The sequence below is a fragment of the Podarcis tiliguerta genome (assembly GCF_965153285.1).
Source record: "Podarcis tiliguerta genome assembly, chromosome: 1".
Lineage (NCBI taxonomy): Eukaryota > Metazoa > Chordata > Lepidosauria > Squamata > Lacertidae > Podarcis > Podarcis tiliguerta.
In genome coordinates, this window is record NC_139534.1 from 104306987 (window position 1) to 104334115 (window position 27129).

Here is a 27129-nt window from a genome sequence, read left to right on the forward strand (position 1 = left end):
TCTCTTCGGCGGGCTTTAGGACCTGGCTCCCTGCCCGGGCTGCCCACCTTGCCGCCCTCCTGTACATTTGAACTTGGCGCGCGCGCGCGTTTAACTTTCCTGATGACCGTTTCCTCGCTCCCTGACGAGGGTGTGGTCCCTCCTGCCTCACGTTCTCCCGCTGCCCGCGCGCCCCCTGATCCCGATGCCTGGGACTCCTCCCCCCTACTGCGCTCTGGGGGGGACGCTGGTCCGGATTTCCAGCTGCTACTCTCTGAGTCCCCTCTGGCCCCTTCTTCCCGAGGTGCCCCCCTGGGCACTCCCCTTGCCCTGACTATGGGGGCCCCTTTCTGTGAATCTTCCGAGTCACTGGAGAGACTCAGAGACCTCGGACTGCTGTCTTCGCTGACATTTCCTTCGGACTCCTCCCCCTCCTGTGACTCTGTTCCTGAACCCCTGACATCCATCCCCCCCTCGAAGCCCCCCGTTCCCCCCTCCCCCTCCTCCGGCGGGGGTGCTGGGTGCTCCGTCGTTGTGGGGGTGAATGGCGGATACAGTTCGTCCCCCGTGGCGTGCATCCATCCGGATAAGTCCGGCTCGTCCTCCTTGTCTTCGCCGACCTCGATCTCCTCTGCTTCCATCTCTGTGCTGCCATGCTCGAACCCAACGTCCTCCCCCAGCCTGTCCATGTCCATCTCACCCTCGGTCTCCTCTGGGTCCACTACCCCCAGGGGTCTCCTCCCTCCGGGACTCTTCTGAGGCAGACGTTGACCCCTCTGACTCCTCCCCCTCTCTTCGGCGGGCTTTAGGACCTGGCTCCCTGCCCGGGCTGCCCACCTTGCCGCCCTCCTGTACATTTGAACTTGGCGCGCGCGCGCGTTTAACTTTCCTGATGACCGTTTCCTCGCTCCCTGACGAGGGTGTGGTCCCTCCTGCCTCACGTTCTCCCGCTGCCCGCGCGCCCCCTGATCCCGATGCCTGGGACTCCTCCCCCCTACTGCGCTCTGGGGGGGACGCTGGTCCGGATTTCTAGCTGCTACTCTCTGAGTCCCCTCTGGCCCCTTCTTCCCGAGGTGCCCCCCTGGGCACTCCCCTTGCCCTGACTATGGGGGCCCCTTTCTGTGAATCTTCCGAGTCACTGGAGAGACTCAGAGACCTCGGACTGCTGTCTTCGCTGACATTTCCTTCGGACTCCTCCCCCTCCTGTGACTCTGTTCCTGAACCCCTGACAATGAGTCTCTCCCTTCCTCTGATCTCAGCCCATGTAGTGCTTACTTAAGAGTTCACAAGGAGGAACAGGGAGAAATAGCATTTTGCATGAAGAGGGAGCACTTTGCACAAAACGTCTCTTCTCCAGAACATACCCAGCAACTTGAGAACTTTGCTAAAACCTATCTTCCTAGAACTCTAAAAAGCCTAGAGACTCCAAACACAAACACCCAAAGTGAAAGCACAATTGCTGTGATTGCCTTCCATGTCTTCCTTGGTTCGCAGTATGTGAATACTGTGTTCTGTCTGGTCTGAACTGCAATGCTCTAACACTGTTTTCCCCAACAGTGTGGAACAGATTCTCCCCCACACAAAGGCGGCACTCATTCCCAAATGCTGGTAAGCCCTCTGTTGGCAAAGACCAGGTATTCTATTCCAACAACTGGAACCGATGGCCAAACACTCATGAGCATGTTTATCTTGCAGGATGAAAGCTCTGATATATGCAGTGGAACAAGGGAATCAGCCACACCTCCGCTTGCCCTGCTGCTCCCCCCCCCCCCCCGGGAAAACCCACTGTTTACCACTGAATCAGAGCAAACATCAATATCGATTTCTCTGGATTGATATTTGCTCTGATTTAGCACTAAAGACCAGGTTTTCAGGGGGAAGTGGTTGGACAAAGGCAAAACCGCCCGGACTTGTGCTTTCTAGGCACAGGACAAGCAGAAGTGTTGACAAGTCCAAGGTTTGCCACAAACACAGGAGCCTGCGCAAGTGATCCTGCTTGGGGCAGCAGGGCTCTCTCCTACTGAGGCATCGAGAGATTGCACCTGTGACAACATTTGTGGCAAGTGATGTCATTTGTGGTAAGTGACAAAATCCCATGGCTCCTGCTTAAACAACCTGAGAAATGCTCTTTTGCAATGGAAAAAATGTTCAAATAATTAAGCTTTTTTTAAAAAAAATGAGGTAAAATAATCCTTATTCTTTGAGGATTAAGCAGTCCCCTGCTGTTACCACCCAAGCATAGGAGCACCCATGATGTAATAACTGGTTACGTCTTCCTGTCGTGTGTTCACTGCCATATTTGGAGACTTGTCTCTCCTTCACAGTTTACCTCAACAAACACCAATGTAGCCAGGTTGTGAAGCAGCTCGTAATAAAAATAAATTGTAGAAGTTTGAAAATCAGGTACAGCTTCCAGAGGCTATGCATAGCTCCAACTATTGAACTGAATTAGGGAAAAAGTAATAGCACAGCTTTCACAGAGGTTAGAAATAACAGGATCTTAGTGAGGGGATTAGTTAAGTGGCAACAAATAACCTCTTAAGGTAGCTATTATTGCTACCCACATCAACTCTGAATTATCTGTTAAGAACAGTGACAGAAATTACTCTCACTCACCTGAAAGTAATTTTGTGCCTGAGATTAGAGGACCTAAATGTTTGCTCCACTGAGAATGATTGTGCCTAAATAACGAATAATAATATTTCAGAACACTTTACTTTGCCCCTTAAATGACCAGAGTACATTTCCTCCATGGACCCTAATACAGATTTCACTGCGATTGTTTCTATTTCTGAATTTAATAATGTAACAAAACTGAGAGGATTGACATTACTAGTCTAGAGGATATGAGACAGCTGGCTCTTTTAAATATGTTCTCTGCTTAAAGGGCTGTAAAACATTTTTCTAAAAATGAACCATATCTTAATTAAAGCAGTGATGGTTGATATTTCAGCGTTAGTACATCTGTACTTTTAACAGTTGTATAGATGAGGGAATGTTGGCAGGTACGGCTTGCCAGGTTGCTGTGCTGAAGGGATTGGAAAAGCTTCACCTGCCAGAATTCCCTCATCTGTGCAACATTTAAAGGTACTGGATCCCTAAAGTTGAAAGATTGGTTTTCAGTTTCCCATACATATCTTGAGAAGAGCTGAAATGGAAGAGCATGAGGAGGATCGGCAACAACGTGTTGCAGCGTAGAGTGCTCCTGCTCAGGGCCCTCAGCAGTCAGCAGTGGTGATTGGTGCCCATTGGGACTGGTGGGACAAAAGGCAGGGAGACCAACAAGAGGTGGAGCCAATGTCAATGAGAGGCAGAGCTATTCCCTGAATGATCTTAAGTAGGACAGGATGCAGGTAGAGGCTGGCTGAGGATAGGCCGAGCCCTCATTCAGACTTCCTTTTGTGCTGCGTTTCTAGGCACAGGCTCAGTTTCTGAGCATTTCTCCCACCCCGCCGGTACTTTCCCCATGAAAACCCGCTCTTTACTGCTGAATCAGAGCAAATAGCAATCCACGGAAAACCTGAACCATTGTCTGTTCCAATTCAGGGTTACAGAGCAGGTTTTCCTGGGGAAAGTGCTGGGGCAAAAGAAAAGAGATATGGATGCGGGTGGCGCTGTGGGTTAAACCACAGAGCCTAGGACTTGCCAATCAGAAGGTCAGCGGTTCGAGTCCCCACAACGGGGTGAGCTCCTGTTCCTCGGTCCCTGCTCCTGCCAACCTAGCAGTTCGAAAGCACGTCAAAGTGCAAGTAGATAAATAGGTACCACTCTGGCGGGAAGGTAAACGGCGTTTCTGTGCGCTGCTCTGGTTCGCCAGAAGTGGCTTAGTCATGCTGGCCACATGACCCGGAAGCTGTACGCCGGCTTTCTCAGCCAATAAAGCAAGATGAGCGCCGCAACCCCAGAGTCAGCCACAACTGGACCTAATGGTCAGGGGTCCCTTTATCTTTACCTTTATGGAGCTTTAATGCTCAGACCTGTGCCTAGAAAGTGTTACATTGTCTAGAGCTGACCGAGTACTCTGGAGGAGGCAGCAACTGAACCTGCAATGAACATTGTGCACACATTGTGCACACGTCATGCACGATGGGGCTCCTCAACACTGAGGGGGCAGGCTGCCTTCCAACAAATGTTGAGGGGGACAGTGTGTCTTGGCGCACCTGGCAAAATGTAAGAGTGGGTGAGCCCTGAGGTTGGTGGGGCACTGATCCCCTAATTGACCAGGTCCCATTGTCAGTCAACTATTTAAACAGCAAGCCTGCTAGCAGCCTCATACCCAGTGCTGCTCAGGAATTCTGAGAAACCCCGGAAAAGTCAGTGGAGTTTTGAAATCAGTGGTTAAAATCGGTACAGTTTTGAAAGGTTCAGTCTGGCATCTTGATTCAAAATGACATCTAACTGTATCCAGACAGATGGAAACCAGCTCCTAGATCTCAAGAGCCATCATTTAAAACAAAATGGTTCTGAACTATTAAGAGGTATCCAAATTCGTAGTGAAAAGACCACTTTCCAAAATATATAGCAGAAGATGTTGGTTTGATGCTAGTTTAACAAGCATGGCTGCTCACAGAGAATTTTGGGGACTGTATTTTGATGAGGGGAGATAACTTCTTTTAAACTCTCTCACATTCCCACTAACAGAGTAAATGGCTATTAAAAGCAATTTAATTCTGTGGTATACATAAGGTTTGTCCTGGGACCAGAATTTGGGACTTCAGAGAATGAGCTGGGCTTTCTGACCAAGATCCCTAAGATATGTTGTAGCCCAAAAGTTTAGCTTTGTTCACAGATTCTGTAGAACGTGTTACCAACACAGGGGTGTTTGGGGGGGGAGGCCTCCTCAATTATCATTGTGAAAGAAAATGGCATGGGGAAAGGATCACAGAGAAACTCCAGTATTGCCAGTTCCTCAGTGGCTTAGTCATTCTTTCTCTTGCCCTTCTGCTTTCCCCATGAGAAAACGACTCTTTAGTGTTCCATCGGAGCAAACAGCAATTCAGGTTTTCTTCAGGTTGACATTTAGCACTAAAGAGCGGGTTTTCCCTGGGAAAGGAAAGAAGCAATAGGGAAACCGCTCAGGCCTGTACTTAGAAAGCACAGGGGAAGCAGAAAGCCATTTGGAACTGTGCTTTCTAGACATGTGACAAGCGGAAGTGTTGATGACCCCATGATGAGTTTCCAAGCATTCCAATACTTTGGAACACTTTGCCTTTTAGTCAGGAAGGTACATCCAACGATCTGAAACACCTTCATAACTCATAAATCATATGCCTTTTTAAAATGTGGGATGTTTTAGGAGGGGGTTATTGGGTTGTTGTTTTTATTCTGATTATATATTTTGCGGTTTTATATTCTGATTTCGTTCCATGAACTGCCCAGAGACCTTTGGGTATATAAGTTCAATAAATAAATAAAAAATAACTAAAATTCAGTTTACAGCTCTTCTACAAACTTTTGGTGATATCTTTGGCAATTCCATTAGCTTCCCCCACACTTGTCATTCTTGAGTATTGAATGGGAATTTTGTCATTTCCCCATTTTAGGGATTTTTTTTTTTTTTACAGGGTTTAAGATGCTCGTACATAGTTGTCATGGGATCTCTGAAGGGAAAATGTATGATTCTCCATCCTTTGCTCTATAGCAGCACTTTAAGTGTCACAGCAATAAGCAGACAAGAGGATACGTGACACCATCATGAGAGGCATAATTTTCGGGGGGGGGGCTATGACAAGTTCCCAATCTTTCTTATACTTCCTGGCTCACTGCTGGTCAAACTCTGAACCTTCAATATTTTGACTCTGAGGACTGTGAATGTGGACTTTTCATATGGTTTTAAATCCTTATTAAATATTCTTTCAAAGTTGTAAAGATTTTTATTGTAAAGTAAAGAAATATTATTTGAATTTCTCCCAATTTCCCATGGCAAATGGTTTTAATATTAATTCAAAAGCTCTGGGGTTATGAGTGATTTTAGAAAAGAATTATTACTTTTCCCATGATAAACATGGATTAGGCCTCCAGTATTCTAAAAAAATATATGTCTCTGGGTGCTGTATGGCTGGATAATATACAAAAGGACAAAGGATATAATATCCATGAGGCTGGATAGTTCAGCTGGTAGAGCATGACACTCTTAATCCCAGGATTAAAGGTTCAAGCCCCATGCTGAGTGAAAAAATCCTGGATTGCATGTGGTTGGACAAGATGACCCTCGTGGCTCCCTCCAACTCTACAAATCCATGATTCTATGACTGTGGTTTGCAGGAGCATGTCCCTTGCTTCCTACACACAGGCATTTAACTGCAGTGGGGGAAATGGCACCTGCCACATCATGAGCATGTATAGTATGCAAGCTAACTTAATTAAATGACCGAAAATACCCTGGTCAAGTGCAGAATTAAGACACAGGGATATGGAATTTGCAGTACAGTGGTACCTTGGGTTAAGAACTTAATTCGTTCTGGAGGTTCGTTCTTAACCTAAAACTGTTCTTAACTTGAAGCACCACTTTAGCTAATGGGGCCTCCCGCTGCCACCGCACAATTTCTGTTCTCACCCTTGAAGAAAAGTTCTTAACCTGAGGTACTATTTCTGGGTTAGCGGAGTCAGTAACCTGAAGCATATGTAACCTGAAGCATCTGTAACCCGAGGTACCACTGTATTATCCTATGCAGATTTGCAGGGCAGGGGCAGGGAGTTAGACACTCGTACAGTGGTGCCCCGCAAGACGAATGCCTCGCAAGACGGAAAACCTGCTAGACGAAAGGGTTTTCCGTTTTGGAGGTGCTTCGCAGGACGAATTTGCTATGGGCTTGCTTCGCAAGACGAAAATGCCTTGTGATTCCTGGGGGTTTTTTCCCCTCCCCCCCCCTTTTTCCCAAGCCCCTAAGCCGCTTAACAGCTGTTCGCTAAGCCACTTAACAGCTGATCTAAGCCGCTTATCAGCTGATCTAAGGCGCTAATAGCCTTTTAGCAGCTAATCCGCTAATCCCTTAAGCCTTTAATAGCCGCTAATAGCCTTTTAGCAGCTAATCCGCTAATCCCTTAAGCCTTTAATAGCCGCTAATAGCCGCTAAACCTCTAATAGCGCTAATCCGCTAATCCACTAATAGGGTTGCTCGCAAGACGGAAAAAACCGCAAGACGAAGAGACTCGCGGAACGGATTCTTTCCGTCTTGCGAGGCACCACTGTAATTCTGTAAATCAACAATGGGGAATCTTCAGCCTTCCAGATACTGTATTATTGGACTCCCAACTCCCACCTGCCCCACTCAGCGTGGCCAATAGTCCTAAGAGCAGTAGTCCTGCAACATTGGAAGGGCCATTGGTTCCCCATCCCTGCTGTAAAGGACAGCAGGCAGCCTGAAGTTTACAAAAATCTATGCACACACAGTAATACTTACTTTCAAGAAGAGGGGTGCAAATCCCAATATCAACACCACCACCACTCCAGACCAATGCCACATGTGAAAGTAGGATTTTACTTCTCCTCACAACCCCCCCACAGTGAATTTCAGATTATTATTATACTGATTGATGCTTACTTTCAGATGTTGCCATTACATGAGGCAGGGATAGTGAGCTTTCAGCTCTCCAGATGTTGCTAGACTACAGTTCCCAGCATCCCTGACCACTGATCACACTGACTGAGGCTGATGGGAGTTGGAGTCCAAAAAAGATATGGAGGGCCATCTCTGACCCAAGAAATCATGTTCAAGCATTTTTAATCTTAGTCAAACAAGTTTCTCTTTTAAAGTAGACAGCTTGACACCCTCTCTTTCTGTTTGGAGAACTGATATGCAAAGAGTTGGCTATGTACAGGTTATTCATGGCCATGATATGTAATGACTTGTAATTTGGAGGAGTTTGGATTTGATATCCCGCTTTATCACTACCCTAAGGAGTCTCAAAGCGGCTCACAATCTCCTTTCCCTTCCTCCCCCACAACAAACACTCTGTGAGGTGAGTGGGGCTGAGAGACTTCAGAGAAGTGTGACTAGCCCAAGGTCACCCAGCAGCTGCATGTGGAGGAGTGGGGAATCAAACCCAGTTCACCAGATTATGAGTCCACCGCTCTAACCACTACACCACACAGCTCTTGGGAGCAGTAACATACAGTGCCCGTTTGTCTTACAAATAAGAATATCACTTTTTTTGTGGAGTATAAAACCACTCATTGCCATGAAAACTGACAGGGCACATAAAACAGGAGGTTTAGTTCTGGGGTGGACTTCAGGATACTGGAACATCCCAAATTTAAGCATAAATGTGCATTTGGCAACGCGTCCCCCCCCCCCAATCTTACTTTTAATTGAATCGCAGTTAGATATTTAAAAAACCAAACCAAGTTATTACAAATCCGAGTGATTCCTGCTCTCAGTGATTAGTACAATAGACTTCAAACTGGACTGCAATATACATTAATAAAGGGTGCCCTCTGTACCCTTACCAACAGTATTATTTTGAATCATGTTTTGCCACTCAAGCTGTTTGGACAAAATAGGCAATTAATTGTTGAAAGTACCTGGAATGTGAGCCACACCCACCTGCCAAGGTGTGAAAATGGAAATACTGTATTTTTCGCTCTATAAGACGCACATTTTCCCCTCCAAAAATTAAGGGGAAATGTGTGTGTGTCTTATGGAGTGAATGCAGGCTCCTTGGCTTCAGCGATAGCAACGCAAAGACTCCGAAGTGCGGAGGGAGCGCTCCCGCTGTGCTCCGAAGGCTTCGGGTTGCTTTCACTGAAGCCAGCAGAGTCTTGCTCTCCAGGCTTCAGCGAAAGGAACCCGAAGCCTCCAGAGGCTTCAGGTTCCTTTCGCTGAAGGGTATGTGCCCCTTCAGCTAAGGCACAGCACCCCTTCAGCTAAGCGGGAGGAGAAATGGAAGGGGCTCCGTTTCTCCTGCTGCATCGCTGAAGGGGCACTGCGCAGAGAGGGGAAGATTTTCCCCCCCTTGTTCTCCCCCTCTAAAAGAAGCTGCGTCCTATGGTCGGGTGCATCCTATAGAGCGAAAAATACGGTAAGTTTTGCCTGCTCTGGGAGAGAGTGCAAACAGCCTGGGGAGCTATTTGGGGAGCATTTGGACTGATGAGATTGTGAATCTAGTTCTTCCTATGTGCTTATTGGTATTGTCTCCTAATACCTGCTTATTCTGTGCAAATAATTATGATAAAGCTATCCTAAGTGCCCAATGCTATCTTTTCCAAAGCAAATTGGCCCTGTAAAAGCAGCTGTGAACTTTCCAGCATCGGTGCTAGATTGAGACACTTTCACAAATTAAGCAAAAAGTTAAATATGCCCCTAGAGGCTAGAGGAAGGGAAATTGTGCCTATTCTGGTATAGGCTGACCTTTTCACATTGCCTCGTGCTGAAGCCAGCTCTGTCCACTCCCAGGAGAATCAGGAAAATTAAGCTAAACTGCACTGGTTTTTTTAAATAATCACTTCTACTAACTGACAATTTATATTGAATCTGGGGTAAAATCCCAGACCAGAAAAGGGCAAATTCCTCCTCACCACATTGTTCATGACAATATGCAGCTGAAGAAGTATGGGCTCTACGGTTGTATATACACACAATACATTTAGAGCACATTTGAAAGGCAATACGCCCCCCCAAAAAAAATATATATATTGGGAACTGGGGTTTGTTAAGCATGCTTGGAATTGTAGCTATGCGAAGGATAAGCAACAGTTTTCAGGATTTTAGAGGAAGTGTGTGCAGGGTTTAAATATACAGTATAGTGCATATGCAGCCTAAGACTTGCCCAAGCCCTTCAGGAAGAGTCCATCAGCTTAAATGGTTATTTTCAAAAGTCCACACTGCCAGTTTCCAACTACTGTTAATGTCAGGTGTTGCCAAAACTGTGCAGTAACGGCACCTGTGACTGCCTTTCCAAAGCACTCTGCTTATGTGGGATTTTTTTTTCGTCCTGGTGGCATGTGATAAGGGAAATGAAAGTGGAAGGAATGACACAGGCTCCTGATTAGGTGCTGGAGTAACAGCCCAGGGCTCATTTATTACCTTCCCCCTGCTTTTTTACAAGGTTCTCACAGTCTTGGCTACACATGGTTTCCTGACTCACTGTAGTCAATTTTAAATAGTTGCTTAAAATAGGTCTATGGGTTTTTTTATTTAAAAAAAATAGCTGGCAACATGCACAATTAAACCTCTCAAAACCATTTTTTTATAGGCGAGTATAAGTAAGCCAATAAATTCCAGAAAAACTCCAGCACCATGTTTTTCAAGTGAACTGAAGTGATTTTTTTTTTTTTTAAGGAAATGTAGGACAGATGCAGGAGTAAAGGTGGGATTATTAATGCACAGCACAATCATGCTTGCTTATTCAGTGAGAAGCAAGTCTCACTGCATAGAGTTTTGATCTCTACATCCTGAAAATAATATTTGAGTCCGGGGGGGGGGGGGAGTGAAAATCTGGACAGAAAGGTTGTTGAACTTTTGCCCAAAGTTACTGAGCAAATAATTTTCTCTCTCTCTCTCTTTGCAGACCATCCAAGTGTCCCTGTTTTCCAGGGACAGGGACAGTCCCGGATTTACAGAAGTCGTCCCAGTTTCTGATTTCATCTCATAATGTCCCACTTTTCATTGTTGTTGTTGTTGTTGTTGTTGTTGTTTAGTCGTTTAGTCGTGTCCGACTCTGTGACCCCATGGACCAGAGCATGCCAGGCACTCCTGTCTTCCACTGCCTCCCGCAGTTTGGTCAAACTCATGCTGGTAGCTTCAAGAACACTGTCCAGCCATCTCGTCCTCTGTCGTCCCCTTCTCCTTGTGCCCTCCATCTTTCCCAACATCAGGGTCTTTTCCAGGGAGTCTTCTCTTCTCATGAGGTGGCCAAAGTATTGGAGCCTCAGCTTCAGGCTCTGTCCTTCCAGTGAGCACTCAGGGCTGATTTCCTTCAGAATGGACAGGTTTGATCTTCTTGCAGTCCATGGGACTCTCAAGAGTCTCCTCCAGCACCATAATTCAAAAGCATCAATTCTTCAGTAATTCAGCCTTCTTTATGGTCCAGCTGTCACTTCCATACATCACTACTGGGAAAACCATAGCTTTAACTATACGGACCTTTGTTGGCAAGGTGATGACTCTGCTTTTTAAGATGCTGTCTAGGTTTGTCATCGCTTTTCTCCCAAGAAGCAGGCATCTTTTCATTTCATGACTGCTGTCACCATCTGCAGTGATCATGGAGCCCATGAAAGTAAAATCTCTCACTGCCTCCATTTCTTCCCCTTCTATTTGCCAGGAGGTAATGGGACCAGTGCCCATGATCTTCGTTTTTTTGATGTTGAGCTTCAGACCATATTTTAAGCTCTCCTCTTTCACCCTCATTAAGAGGGATGCCCCTATTTTCATTGGAGAAATGTTGGAGGGTAAGCAAGCATGCTACAAATCATGCTCACAGTATGAGATGGTGGAACTGTAATATATACCACAGTGTGCTTGCCACCCCATGCTTTGAATTGGTTTTGCTTCTAGTAAATAAACAACCCCGAGGTGCTAGACAGTGCTAGAGAGGCCTGAGTCTCCAACTCCCATCCAGAAGTGCCACAAACCACTGCTGCTTGCACGATTTGTAACACTGATCTATACCACAAATTAGACACCTATAATCTAGACCACCATTCAAACACCATTCAAGCATCTCCTTCCATATGTATGAAGTCACCATTTAGTCAACGGTGGTCCAAAAAGAGTGAAGTCATTAAAACCAAAAGCCAGGTTTGAAGGAGAATTGCAGCTGACCTTCTCATTCCCTTCATTCCAAATTGTCTGATCCTGCGGCTCTGGATTCCTGGACTTGGATGTGATATAAGGAAGGAGAACAAAGTCACTTCAAGCAAACAGGTCAGATGTTGTGACTAAGCACAGCCAGTGACTGCATCTGTAGAGGCAGCCAGAAAGGATTAGGACTTCTCAGCTGTGTGTGTGTGTGTTTATAATTCTCTCCAGAAAGAGGAAATGTGGCTTAGACTAACAGGCATCTGAGAGATCCTTCCTTGGGGGAAAGTGGGATATCAGCCCTGCCTGAAGACTTGGCTGAAGGTTAAAATGATGTAACCTGTAAGCCTTACTTTACTGCCAGATCTGCAAACAGTAGGCTTTGTTTTAAGCACCAACACTCTGCAGGTGGCCAGGGCCTCCACCTACTGCCGGGACAGTAACCTATTTCCCTAGTGTCCATTCAGTGCCATGTCAGTCTCTGTTATGTCTACAAGCAAACAACGATCCCAAGCTGAGAGAAGGGGAAAGATTTGTCATTTTATTGGGAGATTAGACACAATTAGAAGTCTAGAAACATGGGAGAAAGTACACCATTCAGAGTCTTAAACTTGAGACTCCTGTGGTCATAGCAACGCATTGCATGAGCTCCACAAAGGCATTCATGAACAAAAATGAAGAAAAGATAATTCACTGGATAGGTAGTCCATTGTGCTGGCTTTCAAGCTGTGGAAAAGATTTCATTTCCATATATTTCATATGCTGCATCAGTAGATAAACAAAATAACAACACCATTGCTTACAAATACAAATGGAGGTTTGGCAGGCGTCTTCATTATACACCTATAGACGCCAGGTGAGAGCGTTCCTCTTCACCCAGGCCTTTGGCTGATTGACATCAGGTGCCCTTTTAAATGTGTTGTGGGGGGGGGGGGAATTATTGGTTTGTTTTTGCCCTTATTTTTATTTTGTATCGTTGTAAATTTACAGTATGTTGTGAACTGCCCTGAGATCCATGGATGAAGGGCAGAATACAAATTTAATACATAATACATTTATAAGCAATAAACAAATAAACTCATCTCCTACAGTCTGGAATTAATTTGTGCCCTGAAAAGACTTCCTGTGGCTTTTTCTTTCTGATAGCAATTCTCCACCCCTTTCGTTGCTTTGAGTTGTTGTGATTATGATTATGATTATTATTACTACTACTACTACTACTACAACTACTATTATTTCAAAAAGAACTAAACTGGCATCTTGATCATTTCAGATAACTAATGAAACTGTATCATCCAGTCATAATGTACTTTTTCATCCTTATTCTCTGCCTTGTAGCAGTAACTGCACTAAAGGTTCTGCATCTAAACCAGGGACCCATTGTGTAACTCCTGCAGGAAGAAACCTGACAGAGAAATGGCAAAAAAATGTGCAGGCAGGAACAGTTTCTCAACTTATAAACAGTGTCGCAGGTCTATGCTACCACCAGGCTTCTCAGTTTTAAGTCTGTGTTCCAAACGTTGGACCACTTGACTTTCTAAGTTGGACAAAATAAGATATTTTGATTGCAGAGGCTTGAATCCTAACAGAACTTAGAGAAGTTCACAGGGAAAGTTCCCAATGCTCTCCTTTACCTGACCTGCCCCCCAAACCAACCTGTGTTCCACAAAAATCCTCTCCACAGGGTCAAGGGGATAGATAGGGCTTGGGACGGTAAGAGGGAAAGGAAGATTCTCCCAAAGCTAGACAAAATTTGGGGGATTCCCACCTCCCCAAGTAACTCTTGTATCTCACTGCGCTGTTCAGGAGGGACTCCTGACTTTCCATGGGGGCTTTTTCAGGAGGGTACAGAGACAGTGGCGTAGCGTGGGTTGTCAGCACCCGGGGCAAGGCAAGTAATTTGCGCCCCCTAACTCGGTGCAAGGCAAGTAATTTGCCCCCCCCCCCCCCCCGCTGTACTGTCCCTCCCCCAGATAGTCCCTCGCTCTCTCTCCGCACTGCACGCCTGGCACCCTCCCCTCCACAGTGGGCGGCGACCCGGCGGCTCGGATCGGATTCGCACAGCCAGCACTGCAGTGAGAGAGAGTGAGTGAGCCAGGTAGGGGCAGAGAGCTGTGAGTGCGAGCGCGCCCCCCCAGATGTTGCGCCCGGTGCGGCCGGGCCCCCCTGCACCCCCCATGCTATGCCACTGTACAGAGAGGAGGAATTGTGGACAGGAAACTTTCCACCTGTGAACTTCCTAAAATTAACTTATTTTAGGATACACGCCAGAGTAAGGGATATTCACTTGTGAATACATGGCAGGCTATGGACTAATATACAGTTGGATTTTTTTTTTGCAGCACCTTCAGTTCAAGAAAAAGCTTTGGCCAGGGGCGGGTAATCACAGTTTCTGTGTAAACTCTGGGCGCAAGAATCCTGCCCTAGCCAACTTCCAAGGTATTTAAAATGTGGCACGTGTACATGCCACTCCTCAGGAGCCCTCAGGGTGCCAAGCTCTCAATTAGAGGAACTTGTTTGCAGATAATGCTTGGAACTGGCCGCACACTTTGATGCGCTCTCTTCTAGGCTACATGTCTGCTCCAGTGCTCCAAGCATGCCTTACATCAGTGCAGGCAGCTGCCTATGAAAGAGAGCGGCCTGAGGGCTAACAGAAGCCAGAATGGAGTCACTGCTATGAATGATTAGCTACAAAACGCCAAGCTGACTTGCTGAGCTGCATGTCGAAGTAGCTGCGTAGAAATCGGCTTTAACAGTCACAGTTAATCTCTGCAGGGGGCCCAGCATGGCTGCTTGGGGGGCTGTGAGCCACTGCTGACAGGAAGGTGATGGAACCAAGCCAGAAAACAGTGAACTGCCTATATGACAAACAGGAGCGACGGCAGGTTCCAACAAGAAGGAAAGATATTATTACTTGGAGAATAAGCACATGGAGAAGATGATGCAAAGGAAGAGCTCGATGAGACTGTGCAACAGTGAGGAGGAAAGCGGCGGATAAGAAAGCCATTCATGATTCGTAGGAACAAAGGAAGGGGCTAGTGTAAAATGCTGACTTCTGAGATAGATGGTATTTAATTTAATTTAATCTCGGTTAACATGAGTGTCTCTGAAGAACTGTAACTGTGAACAAAGCAGGCCGAGCATCAGAACATGGCATTTTGGGTAGCTGCTGGGTCCCAGCACCACAACAGGACCTCCCAGTGCACTGACACTGGCCCTGAGCCATGACACCTGCCTTGCCAGGTGGTTGGGCCAGCGAGTTGCCATTTGAACTGCACACAGTATTGCTGGTGTCACTCCAGGGCCATCGGACAAAGCCAAATGAGAGCCACCAGTGTGTGTAGGGGGGATACCATTTCCCATTTAATTTCCCACAATGCCCCAGGGCGATGCTACATCAGGGGCACTGAAAGAAAACAAAATGGTAGTGTTGCTCCCTACCATGTCCCACCAAGTGCAGGGAGCATTTGCCAAGGACTCCCTCAAACTTAGGTCCAGTCCTGGACCGCATACGTTTCCTGCAATGTTTTATTTGGCTGTGACTCCCCTTAGCACATTACAGTCATACCTCGGGTTACAGACACTTCAGGTTGCGTTTTTTCAGGTTACAGACGCACCGAAACCCGGAAGTACTGGAACAGGTTACTGTTATGTACTGAAGTTCTCACCCTAGGCCAGCAGGGGGATACTGTAGATAGTTTTCACTCATGTCCACATATGCAAATAAGGGATTGAAAGTGACATTCAGTGATTGGATAGCTACAGAAAATGGTTACTGTTGCATTCTAGTGGAGCTCTATATAAGCAGGCTGGCTGAACCCTTCAGTTCAGTTCTGTTCTGGCCTGTGAATAAACAAGAGCTGTTTGAAGAATCGCTGTGTCGTCTGATATGTTCACCCACAACTTCCGGGTTTGGGCGGTCGCACATGTGCAGAAGTGCTAAATCGTGTTTTGCGCATGCGCAGAAGCGCCGAATTGCAACCCGCGCGTGCACAGACGCGCCGCTGCTGCGAGTTGCGAACGTGCATCCCGCACAGATCATATTCGCAACCCGAGCGTCTACTGTACTCCCATCCCAATGTAAAGGGAGTGGGTAAGGCAGCCTTCTTGTGGAGGGATATACATCCTTGCTTTGCATGCCTTTTTTTTAAGTGAGGTTGTCTTTGTCTTCTTTAACATACTGGGTTGCAACGATAATCTAGCACTATAAAGCAGGAACATAAGAAGAGACTGTTGGATCAGGCCAGTGGTCCATGTGGTCCAGCGTTCTGTTGTCTCAGTGGCCAAACAGATGCCTGGGGAAAACCCAGAAGCAGGATCTGAGTGTAAGAACACTTTTGCCTACTGTGGTTTCCAGCAATTGGTATTCAGAAGCATTGCTGCCTCCATCTGCAGAGCATAGCCATCATGGATGGTAGCCAGGGAGTTTGTCTAATCTTTTAAAGTCATCCAAGCTGGTGGCAGTCGCTGCCTCCTCCTGCAACTCATGAAGAGACAGGAAACAAAGACAACATATGCAAAATAGCAGCACAACAATTAAAAAGACTGGCCACTGAAACCTCTTAGCTGCTGGAGCAGGAATATTAAATTACTGAGAAAGAAGAGAGATATTAGTTATGAGATTTAAATGTAATAGTGAAAGTAAGAAATGTATATTAAGTGAAAAGATTGGAAAATTTTCAGATGTGACTGATGGAAGTCAAAAAAATGTATAAGATATAAAAGTATGTTTAATAATTATTGAAAATGTTAAGTTAAAAAACATATATATATGTGTGTGTGTGTGTGTGTATTAAATTACTAACATTAAAACATAAGAAGCCATGAGAGCATTGAAAGAGGAACTATAATCAGAAGAGCAGCATTAAAATTGCTTCCTGAAAGTGCCAAGATTGCTTTGAGTCTATTTGCTTCAACCAGAGGTTAGAATTAAGTAAGGTAAAAGGTAAAGGTACCCCTACCCGTACGGGCCAGTCTTGCCAGACTCTAGGGTTGTGTGCTCATCTCACTCTAAAGGCCGGGAGCCAGCGCTGTCCAAAGACACTTCCGGGTCACATGGCCAGCGTGACAAGCTGCATCTGGCGAGCCAGCACAGCACACAGAACGCCGTTTACCTTCCCGCTGGTAAGCGGTCCCTATTTATCTACTTGCACCCGGGAGTGCTTTCGAACTGCTAGGTTGGCAGGCGCTGGGACCGAATGGCGGGAGCGCACCCCGCCGCGGGGATTCGAACCGCCGCCCTATCGATCAGCAAGTCCTAGGTGCTGAGGCTTTAACCCACAGCGCCACCTGCGTCCCTTAGAATTAAGTAAAGCGCCCAAAAAAAGAAAAAGGAAAAAAAGTCAAAAATACCCGCTTCTGGATTTCCTGCTCATTGTAGTATGTGAGCGCAAGTATGTGAACTGCAAATTCTGTTTGCTTGCTGTGAGAGGAGGGAGTTTGGAGGGAGAGTCACCTGGGCAGTTAGTTAGCCATCCAGCTGAACACCTAAGTGGAGACTGCTGAGCCCAAGCGAGCTGCATTCCTTCTTAATAAGCTGCAGCTTTAAATTCACAGCAGGCCTAAAATGGCTTGGATGCCCAGGGGCTTCAAACAGGGTAAACTGCATGGAAGTCTGAAGAAAAGAGAGGCTTGGAATGGATGCCCTTTTAGTCTTTCTCGACAATATGATTCTATCACGGGATATAGATTTCTGATCATACAAATTCAAGGGCACTTGAAAAACATAAAGCCTCCAACAGCTTTGGTGTCTGGGATAGATTTCCATTCAAGCAATTCCACTGAATCTATTTAAGCAATTAAAATTGCTTGGTTACCCTCCTATGCACTGCAGAACAATTAGCAGAGCACTTCCAGCTGCACTCCGCTAGCAAAGAGTCGAGAGCTAACAGAAAGTTGAAACAAAAAGTATGCATTCAACAAAGACAATGCACTGGCCCTTTTCAAGTAAGTAGAGTCTCAATTCTAAATCTTTGGGGACCGCTGCAGAGAGAGAGAGAGATGAGTAACTCATGCTGAAATTCCACAGGATGAAAAGACTCACAGAAATGCACGCTTAATGAAAAGCACTACATAAATTCCATTTCCATAGAATCAACTCCCTTTTTCCATTTAAAAACTGCCCCACAGCACACTCAGCGGGAGTTGAGCAGCCTCTGGGGTGCTATGGAGCCACTCTGCTTGGCAAAGTTATTTTCATAGAACTTCATTAGCTGTTTGCAATATTTTATCTGAGTCATCTTTTTATCATTATCCCAGTGAGGATGGGCAAGGATTTGGTTTGAACAATGTTTTTCCATTCTAGTTCAAGGAATGGTGTGCAGCTTGTAACATCGTCCAGCATTTCTCAGTGACTGGCTTAATCTGGGCGATCTGCCACCTCTTTGCCAACCCTTGGCTGACTCAGTGGGAGGTCCATTGAGGGAATGCGTTGAATACCATACTCAACACTACCCATTGCAACTTCCCAACACACGTTTTCTCTCCTCAGAACAAAAACAACAACAAAAAAAGCTTTTTAAAATGTGAGAAATGTGATATATTTAAGTCGCTAGTTCTAGAAGGCTTAAGGAGTGTGGTGGAGTCTCCTTCTTTGGAGGTCTTTAAGCAGAGGCTTGACAACCATATGTCAGGAGTGCTCTGATGGTGGTTCTTGCTTGGCAGGGGGTTGGACTCGATGGCCCTTGTGGTCTCTTCCAACTCTATGATTCTATTCTATGAAAGTACAGAGCTGGTTGGGCTACACAGCAGCAGCTGGGGGAATGCACAGGTGTATGAGTGTCAGCAGTGGGAGTGAGGAGCAGGGCAGCAATAAAACAGCCAGTGTCAGTGAAGTTAACTCTATATTCAAAAAAAGTAAAAGAGTGCAGGCATAGTGATAGGGTTGACATATTTCAAAAAACCCAGGACACCTTGAAAAATGTTGAGCTTTTTTTTCCGAACCAGGACAAAGCACTGCCTTTTAGAAATTCCCCCCAGACGTCAATTTCACAACTCTTCCCAGTAAGTCTTGCCCCAATGAGGTAGTTGCAAGAGTTGAAGGCCGCTGCCTTCCCACTGCTCTCTAAGGCTCCTCCCCTGGGTCCTTCCCCAGCAACCTGTGGCTCCTTCGCCTTGTCTCTCTTTGCTCCGCCCTCTTCATTCCTCTCTGTGTTCTGGGAGACCAACAGGAAGGAACCTGATTACAGCAGGAGGAAGAGACTCCCTGGCAGCCTACCTCCACTCTGCCTCTCAGGCCCCCGCCTCACCAGTCTCTGCTTCTGCCACTGCTTCTGGACTGCTCTCTGCCACCACCTCTTCTTGCTCACTAAACCTTGTTACCTCTTCAGCTTCCGACACCTCCTCCTTCCAGTCTGCTCCCTCTGCCCACTCATCATCGTCCCACAACCAATCCCCTGGGTTCTGGGCTTTCTTCCCTTGGGGGTTCCCCAGCTGATGCCTCCCACTACTCCAGTGTGGAGTAGTGGTTAAGAGCGGTAGACTAGTAATCTGGTGAACCGGGTTCGCGTCTCCGCTCCTCCACATGCAGCTGCTGGGTGACCTTGGGCTAGTCACACTTCTCTGAAGTCTCTCAGCTTCACCCACCTCACAGAGTGTTTGATATGGGGGAGGAAGGGAAAGGAGAATGTTAGCCGCTTTGAGACTCCTTCAGGAAGTGATAAAGCGGGATATCAAATCCAAACTCTCCTTCTTCTTCTTCTTCTTGGCATCCAGCCAATCCATGACATTGAGTTCATTCTCCCTCCCTCACACACACACAAGAATGGATGAATGAGCAGAGTTGAAGCCTTCCATAGCGCTCCACGAAGCCAGACCTGAACTGCAATCTGACACATCTGTAAGCAAGGATGATTTATTCCAGCCCATGACTTACAGCTACCCAGCCATGCAATTTCTAAGTGCTGAATGCATGGTTCAGCTTACTACATCTCAAGGCAACCATTTAAAAGACTATGGCCACAACTGCCATATGCCCGTCCATGCTGAGCTTGTTACACTGTATCAGCTGTTGCGTAACTGGTTCAGTCCATGGCGGCACAGATGAAAGTCAGCTGGGCTAACAGAAATCGTGGCTGCCATGAGCGCAAAGGTTATGTGAAAAAGCTTCTGACAGTACTGAAAACCTAAAGCTGGCATCGAGATCATTGTGCAAGGAGATATGGATTTCCTTTTTCCAGCAAGTTTTAGAAAGGATAAAGATGAACTCAAGAGGTTCTTTTGACAAACACCAAAACAAGCTAAATGTGTCCCAGATCGAAAGAACCTGTGATGCAAACACAGGTTGGCCACTTCCAGTCGTACAGCGACTACTTCTTTGATCACATGAGATTGCCCTTTCTGATATAATAATCCCTCCTTGAGGCTGTGGGCTGATTTTCACATGTCCCACTAGGGAGCAGCTCATTAACAGACTGAAGCTTGATTTTGACTTGTGGAATGCAAGGGCCATTTTGGGGCCTTTCTGCACAATCAGTTATGGAGCCCTAAATGTGTTTGTTACTAATTTCTTCCACACAGTCAAATTCCCACCCCCTCAAAATTGCACATCTGTTTTGGTAGTGGTGTTTTTATTTTTACTTTATTTATTTTGCACCTGGGAAAATGAAATACTTTCCTAACATAGTTTGTTTGTTTATTTAAACAGATTTTATATACCTGTATGTATATAGCTTTAATTCTATCCATGTTTAATTCTATTTTAATGATAGATTTTTCAATGTTTCTAGTGGTCTTCTTTTTTACCTTTTTTACCACCTTGAATTCTGTCAGGAAAAAGGGTGGAGTATAAATAAATAAATAAATAAATAAATGTTGTTGTTGTTGTTATGACTGCTGTGTGGAATATGTCTATGTGAATGTCACTGGCATACCTGGATATTTTTGTGTGAAATAATTAATGGGCTACCTTTGAAGGTGACACTGAGGTCCAGTTCTGAGGGCCTTCTGGTGGTTTGCTCACTGCAAGAAGTGAAGTTACAGGGAACCAGGCAGAGGGCCTTCTTGGTAGTGGCACCTGCCCTGTGGAACACCCTCCCATCAGACGTCAAGGAGATAAACAACCACAGAACTTTCCAAAGACATCTAAAGGCAGCCCTGTATTGGGAAGTTTTTAATTTTCTGATGTTTTGCAATGTTTTTATCATGTTGGAAGCCATCCAGAGTGGCTGGGGCACCCCAGTCAGATGGGTGGGGTGTAAGTAAGTAAGGAATAATAATAATAATAATAATAATAATAATAATAATAATAATAATAATTGCTATAGCCTCAAGCCTGACACACATAGATCAAGACAATGCCATCTTCACTTTCATCATAGCAGTTTGATCCTTCTCTTACTTGATTGATTAAGATTACTTATATGCCACTTTTCCACCATCAGTTGTGCCCAAAGTAGCTTATAACAAACATTCAAAACATCATAATACAAATATATGAAATAGAGAGCATGTCAACAAATTAAAAAATGGCAAAATAAACAATTTAACAAACATAGAATGAATCCAATATTACTAAAAATAAATAAAAAATAAAAGCAATATAAGTTTAAGTATATAAATACAAAGCAGAACAAGAGCTAATTGTCAATTACTTCTCAGCACATACTACCCACGGGGTGGGGGCAGGGGAACCTGATGACAGTAATCCTGCCACAGTGTCGAATTAAAGGGGAGCTTGTCACAAATTCAAGCATTTATTTTAAAAACTGATAAGAAACAAATATTTTAAACCACGCACTAAACTTTGCCCCTTCCCTACCTACACAGCCCTGGCATACCCGATAGTGTGGGCAATTCAGCATACAGATTCCAGGAGAAGTGCAATGAATGGGTAGACCTAGCAGCCACCACTCTGAAAGAACTCTCAATCAGTCTCCCTCTTCATTCACTAGGTCTTTCCAGTGCACACCAATAAATAAGCCAACGTAAGTGCCATGCTCCTTTCAGAATAACCTCTACCTTTGTTCTGCATCAATCTCTTTGGGTACTAGGAAAAGAAAATGCAGAACTGGATTTGTATGCCCCTGGAATGGACTCTAGATTCAACCCTGCCAATTGTTTGATGTAGTGTTATTTCCAGAGCCCCTGCCAAGACTTCATCTAAAGCAGGCCTGCAAGTCTGTAAGGCTGAGTATGCAACCTCACCAGCCAATATGCAGGCATACCTCCTAAAATGACGGGCACTGTTTTCCAGTTTTCTCCTGCCTAATTTCTCTGACATGGAACAAACATCAGACTGCCCTTGGGTTTTTCAGATCTGGTATATAAGCAGACCACAAAGTTCTGAGCCAGCAACCGCATCAAACCAATTCCCACTGGCACCTAAACTGACACTGCAGCCCAGTAATCATCCCTGAGAATACCATATTACATGCTTTCTCCTGCCCAAGTGCATTCAGGATCATGTCCAGGAAGAAACAGTGTCTCTGAAACAAGTGGTCATGCCTTGTACTACTTTCCAGTTCCAAATGGGTCAGTCCAAATGGATCAGTAACAACCCAGTTTATGTTCAGCCTCATGCCCTGCATTGGCCCTACAAGCCTGGAGAAGAGGAGGTTAAGGGGTGATATGATAGCCATGTTCAAATATATAAAAGGATGTCACATAGAGGACTGCTCCAGAGAAGCGGACACGGAGCAATGGATCCAAACTACAAGAAAGAAGATTCCACCTAAACATTAGGAAGAACTTCCTGACAGTAAGAGCTGTTTGACAGTGGAATTTGCTGCCAAGGAGTGTGGTGGAGTCTCCTTCTTTGGAGGTCTTTAAGCAGAGGCTTGACAACCATATGTCAGGAGTGCTCTGATGGTGTTTCCTGCTTGGCAGGGGGTTGGACTCAATGGCCCTTGTGGTCTCTTCCAACTCTATGATTCTATGATTCTATGATTCTAAGACTTGTAGAGGGCAATGCTAATGAGTTCTCCCTTAGATAGCACTTACCTGGTTTCGATGGGCATGGGATGCATCTGCTGACCCCCCAAAAGGCCCCCACACTGCCACAACAATCCTCATAGCTGGCCAGACCAGGCAGTGGGTCAGCACACTAGAAAGAGAAATGGGGGGAAAAGAAATAGCATCAGAATCCTGTGCTATTTGTACTTTGGAAGGAAGGCTATGTTAAGCCCTATGCCCAATCTTCATTCCATTCTTTCAGGGGCAGCACATTGCAGACCACAGCTAAAGGTGCCAAGATGCCAGTGATGGGAAGGAGAAGTACAGGCCTGCCTTTCTGTGGAAGGCTAGGGGTTAGGGATGAATAAATCTGTCAATGTTGGTTTCTCTCGGTTTCTACTTTTTCCATTCTTTAAGTTCCGTTCCACATCACTTAATGGGCTTTAAAAAAAAAAAACCACATAAAAATTATATGCATTTCCAAGAAAATTTCTCCTAACAAATGCATTTTTGTTTAATGTATACATTTTTTCCTCATGCTGAGCATTTTGCATGTTATTTTCACTAATATGACATTTTATCTGTGCCCTTTCCCCCAACACAGACATTTTGGGTTAGAGAACTACACTGCAAAATTCAGAGCAGTGTAAATGTTGAAGGATAGCTGTTCCTTCGCTTTGTGTTAAGGAGTTTCGCAGTGAAATGCAAACCAAACAAACTTCTCCTCCATCCCTAACAATGGTGCTTGCATTATTCTTAGGCGTCATTACAGGCACCCATGCTCCCTGCAGGGCCAGAGGTGTATTTTAAGACAGTAAACAGTCTCGCAGACAGGAAAACAAGAGCCTGCCTGTATCTTTGGCTCTTGGAAAGCCAGGGTATTAGTATTAGATACAAGGTATTACTGTTATGTTTGAGCAGCAGAGCATGACCCAGAGATAATATCACCAAGCAAAGCCTTTGGATAAAACAAATGCCTTTTCACAGACGTACATCTATTAACTCGCGGGATGGGTAGACAAATCCAGACCTTGTGGGGACATTTGTGGCGAGGCGTTTTCATTTACTTAATGAGTATTCCCTCCCCCCCCCCTCCTAACAAGGCCCTCTGGATTACAGTCTCCCCCATTAGAGCTGAATTGTCGTAGTCCACAGGCCAAATCTGGCACTCATCCATCGCCAAAATGGCCATGTGCCCAGCACTCACATTCCAATAAGTATGGCTTCAGACTGGAACGGAAGAGACAAATGCTTCCTGCCCAGGCTCCTAGCCATCACCTAGTCTGCTCCGCTGCGGACCCTGCTCCAGTGGAACGAAGCAAGAAAAGAACAAGGTAGCTGCTTTCTCCACTCCCACCCCCTGAGGTTACCTATAGAACACTACCTGAGATGAAGTAAGGCCTAAATGCCTCTGCGCCTTTCACTAAAAAGCCAGTCAGCACTTGGGAGAAAAACAAGTACTTAAGAAAAACAGCGACTGCATGGATCATTTACTCTCATAAAGTGGAATTGGGATTTTCCAACCCTATTATTATAGGCAAAATGTTTCATACCAAATTTTCAGAATGAATCCATGTAGAATTGCTTGGCTGAGAAGAACTAGTACTAGGAATCAGGATGGAGCCGAGTCTGACTAATGTCAAAATTGATTGCCTTGGGCATGGATCCCAAATGACACAGACTGTCCCCTGAAAATCTGGGTTAAAAATGCAATGTAGCAATCTAAAAAATACACACAAGCATTATTCTGAACTCCTGTATAATTCCATAGAATCTATGAAACAAGAAGTAAGGAAGGGAAGGGAAGGGGAGGGGAGGGGAGGGGAGGGGAGGGGAGGAAGGAAGGAAGGAAGGAAGGAAGGAAGGAAGGAAGGAAGGAAAAGAGTAGGGCTAGATTGCACCACTCATGTGAATTTTCTTTCTCTAGAAGCTTCAAGGGAAATGAATTTTAATCAATACCAAGCATTTGTTTATTGTGAGAAGAGTTTCCATATATATTCATTTCCTACTAAAATCTTAACTAGCTCTAAAAAGAGTGTCCTTTGGACCCAGATTGTTTGAGTGTATGTGTGTGAGGAAAAACAGACCGTAAAAAGGCTGGAACAAAAAGTCTCAGAACAACGTATGGTCAAGGTAGCATCAGTTGATCAGCACTTCTATTGACTCACAGGACTAGATGTGCTCTTTGAAGATGCGCAAAGTGCTTCAGACCACAGGCTCAGCTGCCTGCTTTGAAAGGAAGAGTTTCTGAGGGAAGGAAAAAGCGCTACCTACAGAATTGAATGAACCCTGCCTGGCAGTTTTTGTTTGACTTTCTAGAGCATTTGTAGGCTGAGGTAATTTTAAAAATAATTGTACATTCTCCCTGGTGGACCAAAATGCCTGAATCATTGTCCTTGATCATTTAAATGTTTGTAGCTGCCTCTATTTCATCGTTTTTACCTGCTTTTATCCATTAGTTTTCCGCCGCTGCTTCTTTTGCTTGATGATGATTTTTGCATTTTATTAATTTTTATTGCATTCAACATTACCTTATGAAGTTACCTTGGATTTTTCAAGAGAAGGTGGGATACAAATGTTTTCAATAAATAAAATAAAATAATACAAAATGGCATTTCATGCGCATGCTCAGGGTTCACACACACTGCATCCATTAATCTCACATTCCATAACCTACACCCCAAGTGTGTGAACAAAACTGAGTTAAGACAGAATAGCTCTGACCTTTCCATGCATTGACTCCATGTAACACTTTCCCACTAGGTCCTGAGGCCTCTGCTGCTGATGTCTCTCTGTGACAATGTTGTTGTTGTTGATGGTGATGGTGGTGGCATTATCACTGTACTGGTGGGAACCCAATGGAAACTGAGATATCAACACAGCTTCAACACTGTTCTCTTCCGACCGATCTGCGTCACTTTTCACTCGAGCTACCTGATGGATCTGCACAGCAGCTTCCGGAGGGTGGTTGATATGTACGTTCACAAGGGAAGGGTTTCTGGAAGCTGGAAGGAAAGTTTGTCAATGGAAACATGACTTTGCTTCTTGCTCTGCAGCAACCTACAAATTTCTAGAGGGGTTAGTGGATATACTCTGACATTTGCTCCATCTGCAGGACCACACTGGTTCTCAGTACAACCATGAGATTGAAAAGCAGCCATCGCTGTTCATTTATGGCCCAAAATGTACAAACAAGGGAAATAACTTTTGACTTGCCATGAAGCCCAGAGAAAACAACGAAACCTGTGAGTATCAGAATACAGTGGTACCTCTAGTTATGAACTTAATTCGTTCCGGAGGTCTGTTCTTAACCTGAAACTGTTCTTAACTAGAGGCATGCTTTCGCTAATGGGGCCTCTTGCTGCCGCTGCACCACCAGCACACGATTTTTGTTCTCATCCTGGGGCAAAGTTCTCAGCTCGAGGTAACTCTTCCAGGTTAGCGGAGTTTGTAACTTGAAGTGTTTGTAACCTGAGGCATTTGTAACTCGAGGTACCACTGTATGGACAATAATATTAGCATCATCCATTAGCTTCTTTCTAGGCTATGCGTAGATTATAGTCTACATGAGTGGCTTATTGTGAATTCTAGACCAGGGGTTTTACCTATGTGAAGGGAGTGTGGCTATTTCTTTATGGGGATTTTAGAAATTCAGAAACCTCTACTTAGGTCCTCAATTTGTGTGTGTGTGTGTGTGTGTGTGTGTGTGTGTGTTTCAACCATATCTAATAATTAGTTAGAATACAAAGCAGATACCTGCATGGCAGTAAAAGGTAGTGCTCTCACAAAAGGAGTCCTAAGCACAGGTGCACACCTAAGCCAACATCCTGTACATGTATTTATCTTGAAGCACACACAATTGAGCAGTACTAAGATTGTAACTAGTTAAGCAGAGTTAGGGATGTTTTTGTAGAGAACCATCTCCTCTTCTATAAGGCACTTATCATCTGATAATTATTTTCCCACTTCATGGCAAGAGGAAGGCGGGGTGGAGGCAAAGGCATGCCCAATATAAGCTCCACACACCAGCAGCCTATAAGAAACAACGAAACTAGTGCTGCTTACCAAGTTGGTTGGATAAAGGAAGTGTGTACATTGAATGTTTCATGGAGTTGCTTGCCAGGCTGTTTGGCACGTCTTTTTTCCTTTCCACTTTCAAAGCTGGTAGGTGGCAGAACTTCCCTGTAGAGTTAGATGGGCACCAGCATTCGTCCCTGCCCACACAGCGCCCCCCATTTAGACAGGGAATCTGGCAGAAATCTGTAAAGAAAGGAAATCTGTAAGTGAAAGCCAGAGATGGAATGCAGATGAATGTCCAGAAGCTCACCCTAGCCAGCAAATAGGCCAATACCTGTCCTATCAAGAAGTCTCAGTCACAGAAAGATGTCAAGCTGTCCCAGTTATGAAGGACGCCAAGCATGTGAGCTAACTCTATTTCCAAAGATGACTAAGCAACTTTCTGCCTGTGGTGCTTGAAGGCACTTCTATCCTCAGTCCAACTATTTGTGCCATGGAAGAATGT

At 45.2% G+C, this 27129-nt stretch overlaps 1 protein-coding gene across 1 annotated transcript in view; it reads right to left on the reverse strand.

Moving 5' to 3' along the window:
• LTBP2 (latent transforming growth factor beta binding protein 2) overlaps positions 1-27129 on the reverse strand; it is a 134033-nt gene that overhangs the window by 53933 nt on the left and 52971 nt on the right. The window contains exons 6-8 of the mRNA XM_083446998.1: positions 26673-26867; positions 25332-25612; positions 22656-22758 (exon numbers count right to left, since the gene is read on the reverse strand). Coding sequence (XP_083303124.1) covers positions 22656-22758; positions 25332-25612; positions 26673-26867 — 579 coding nt within the window. The remainder of the gene's footprint in view (positions 1-22655; positions 22759-25331; positions 25613-26672; positions 26868-27129) is intronic.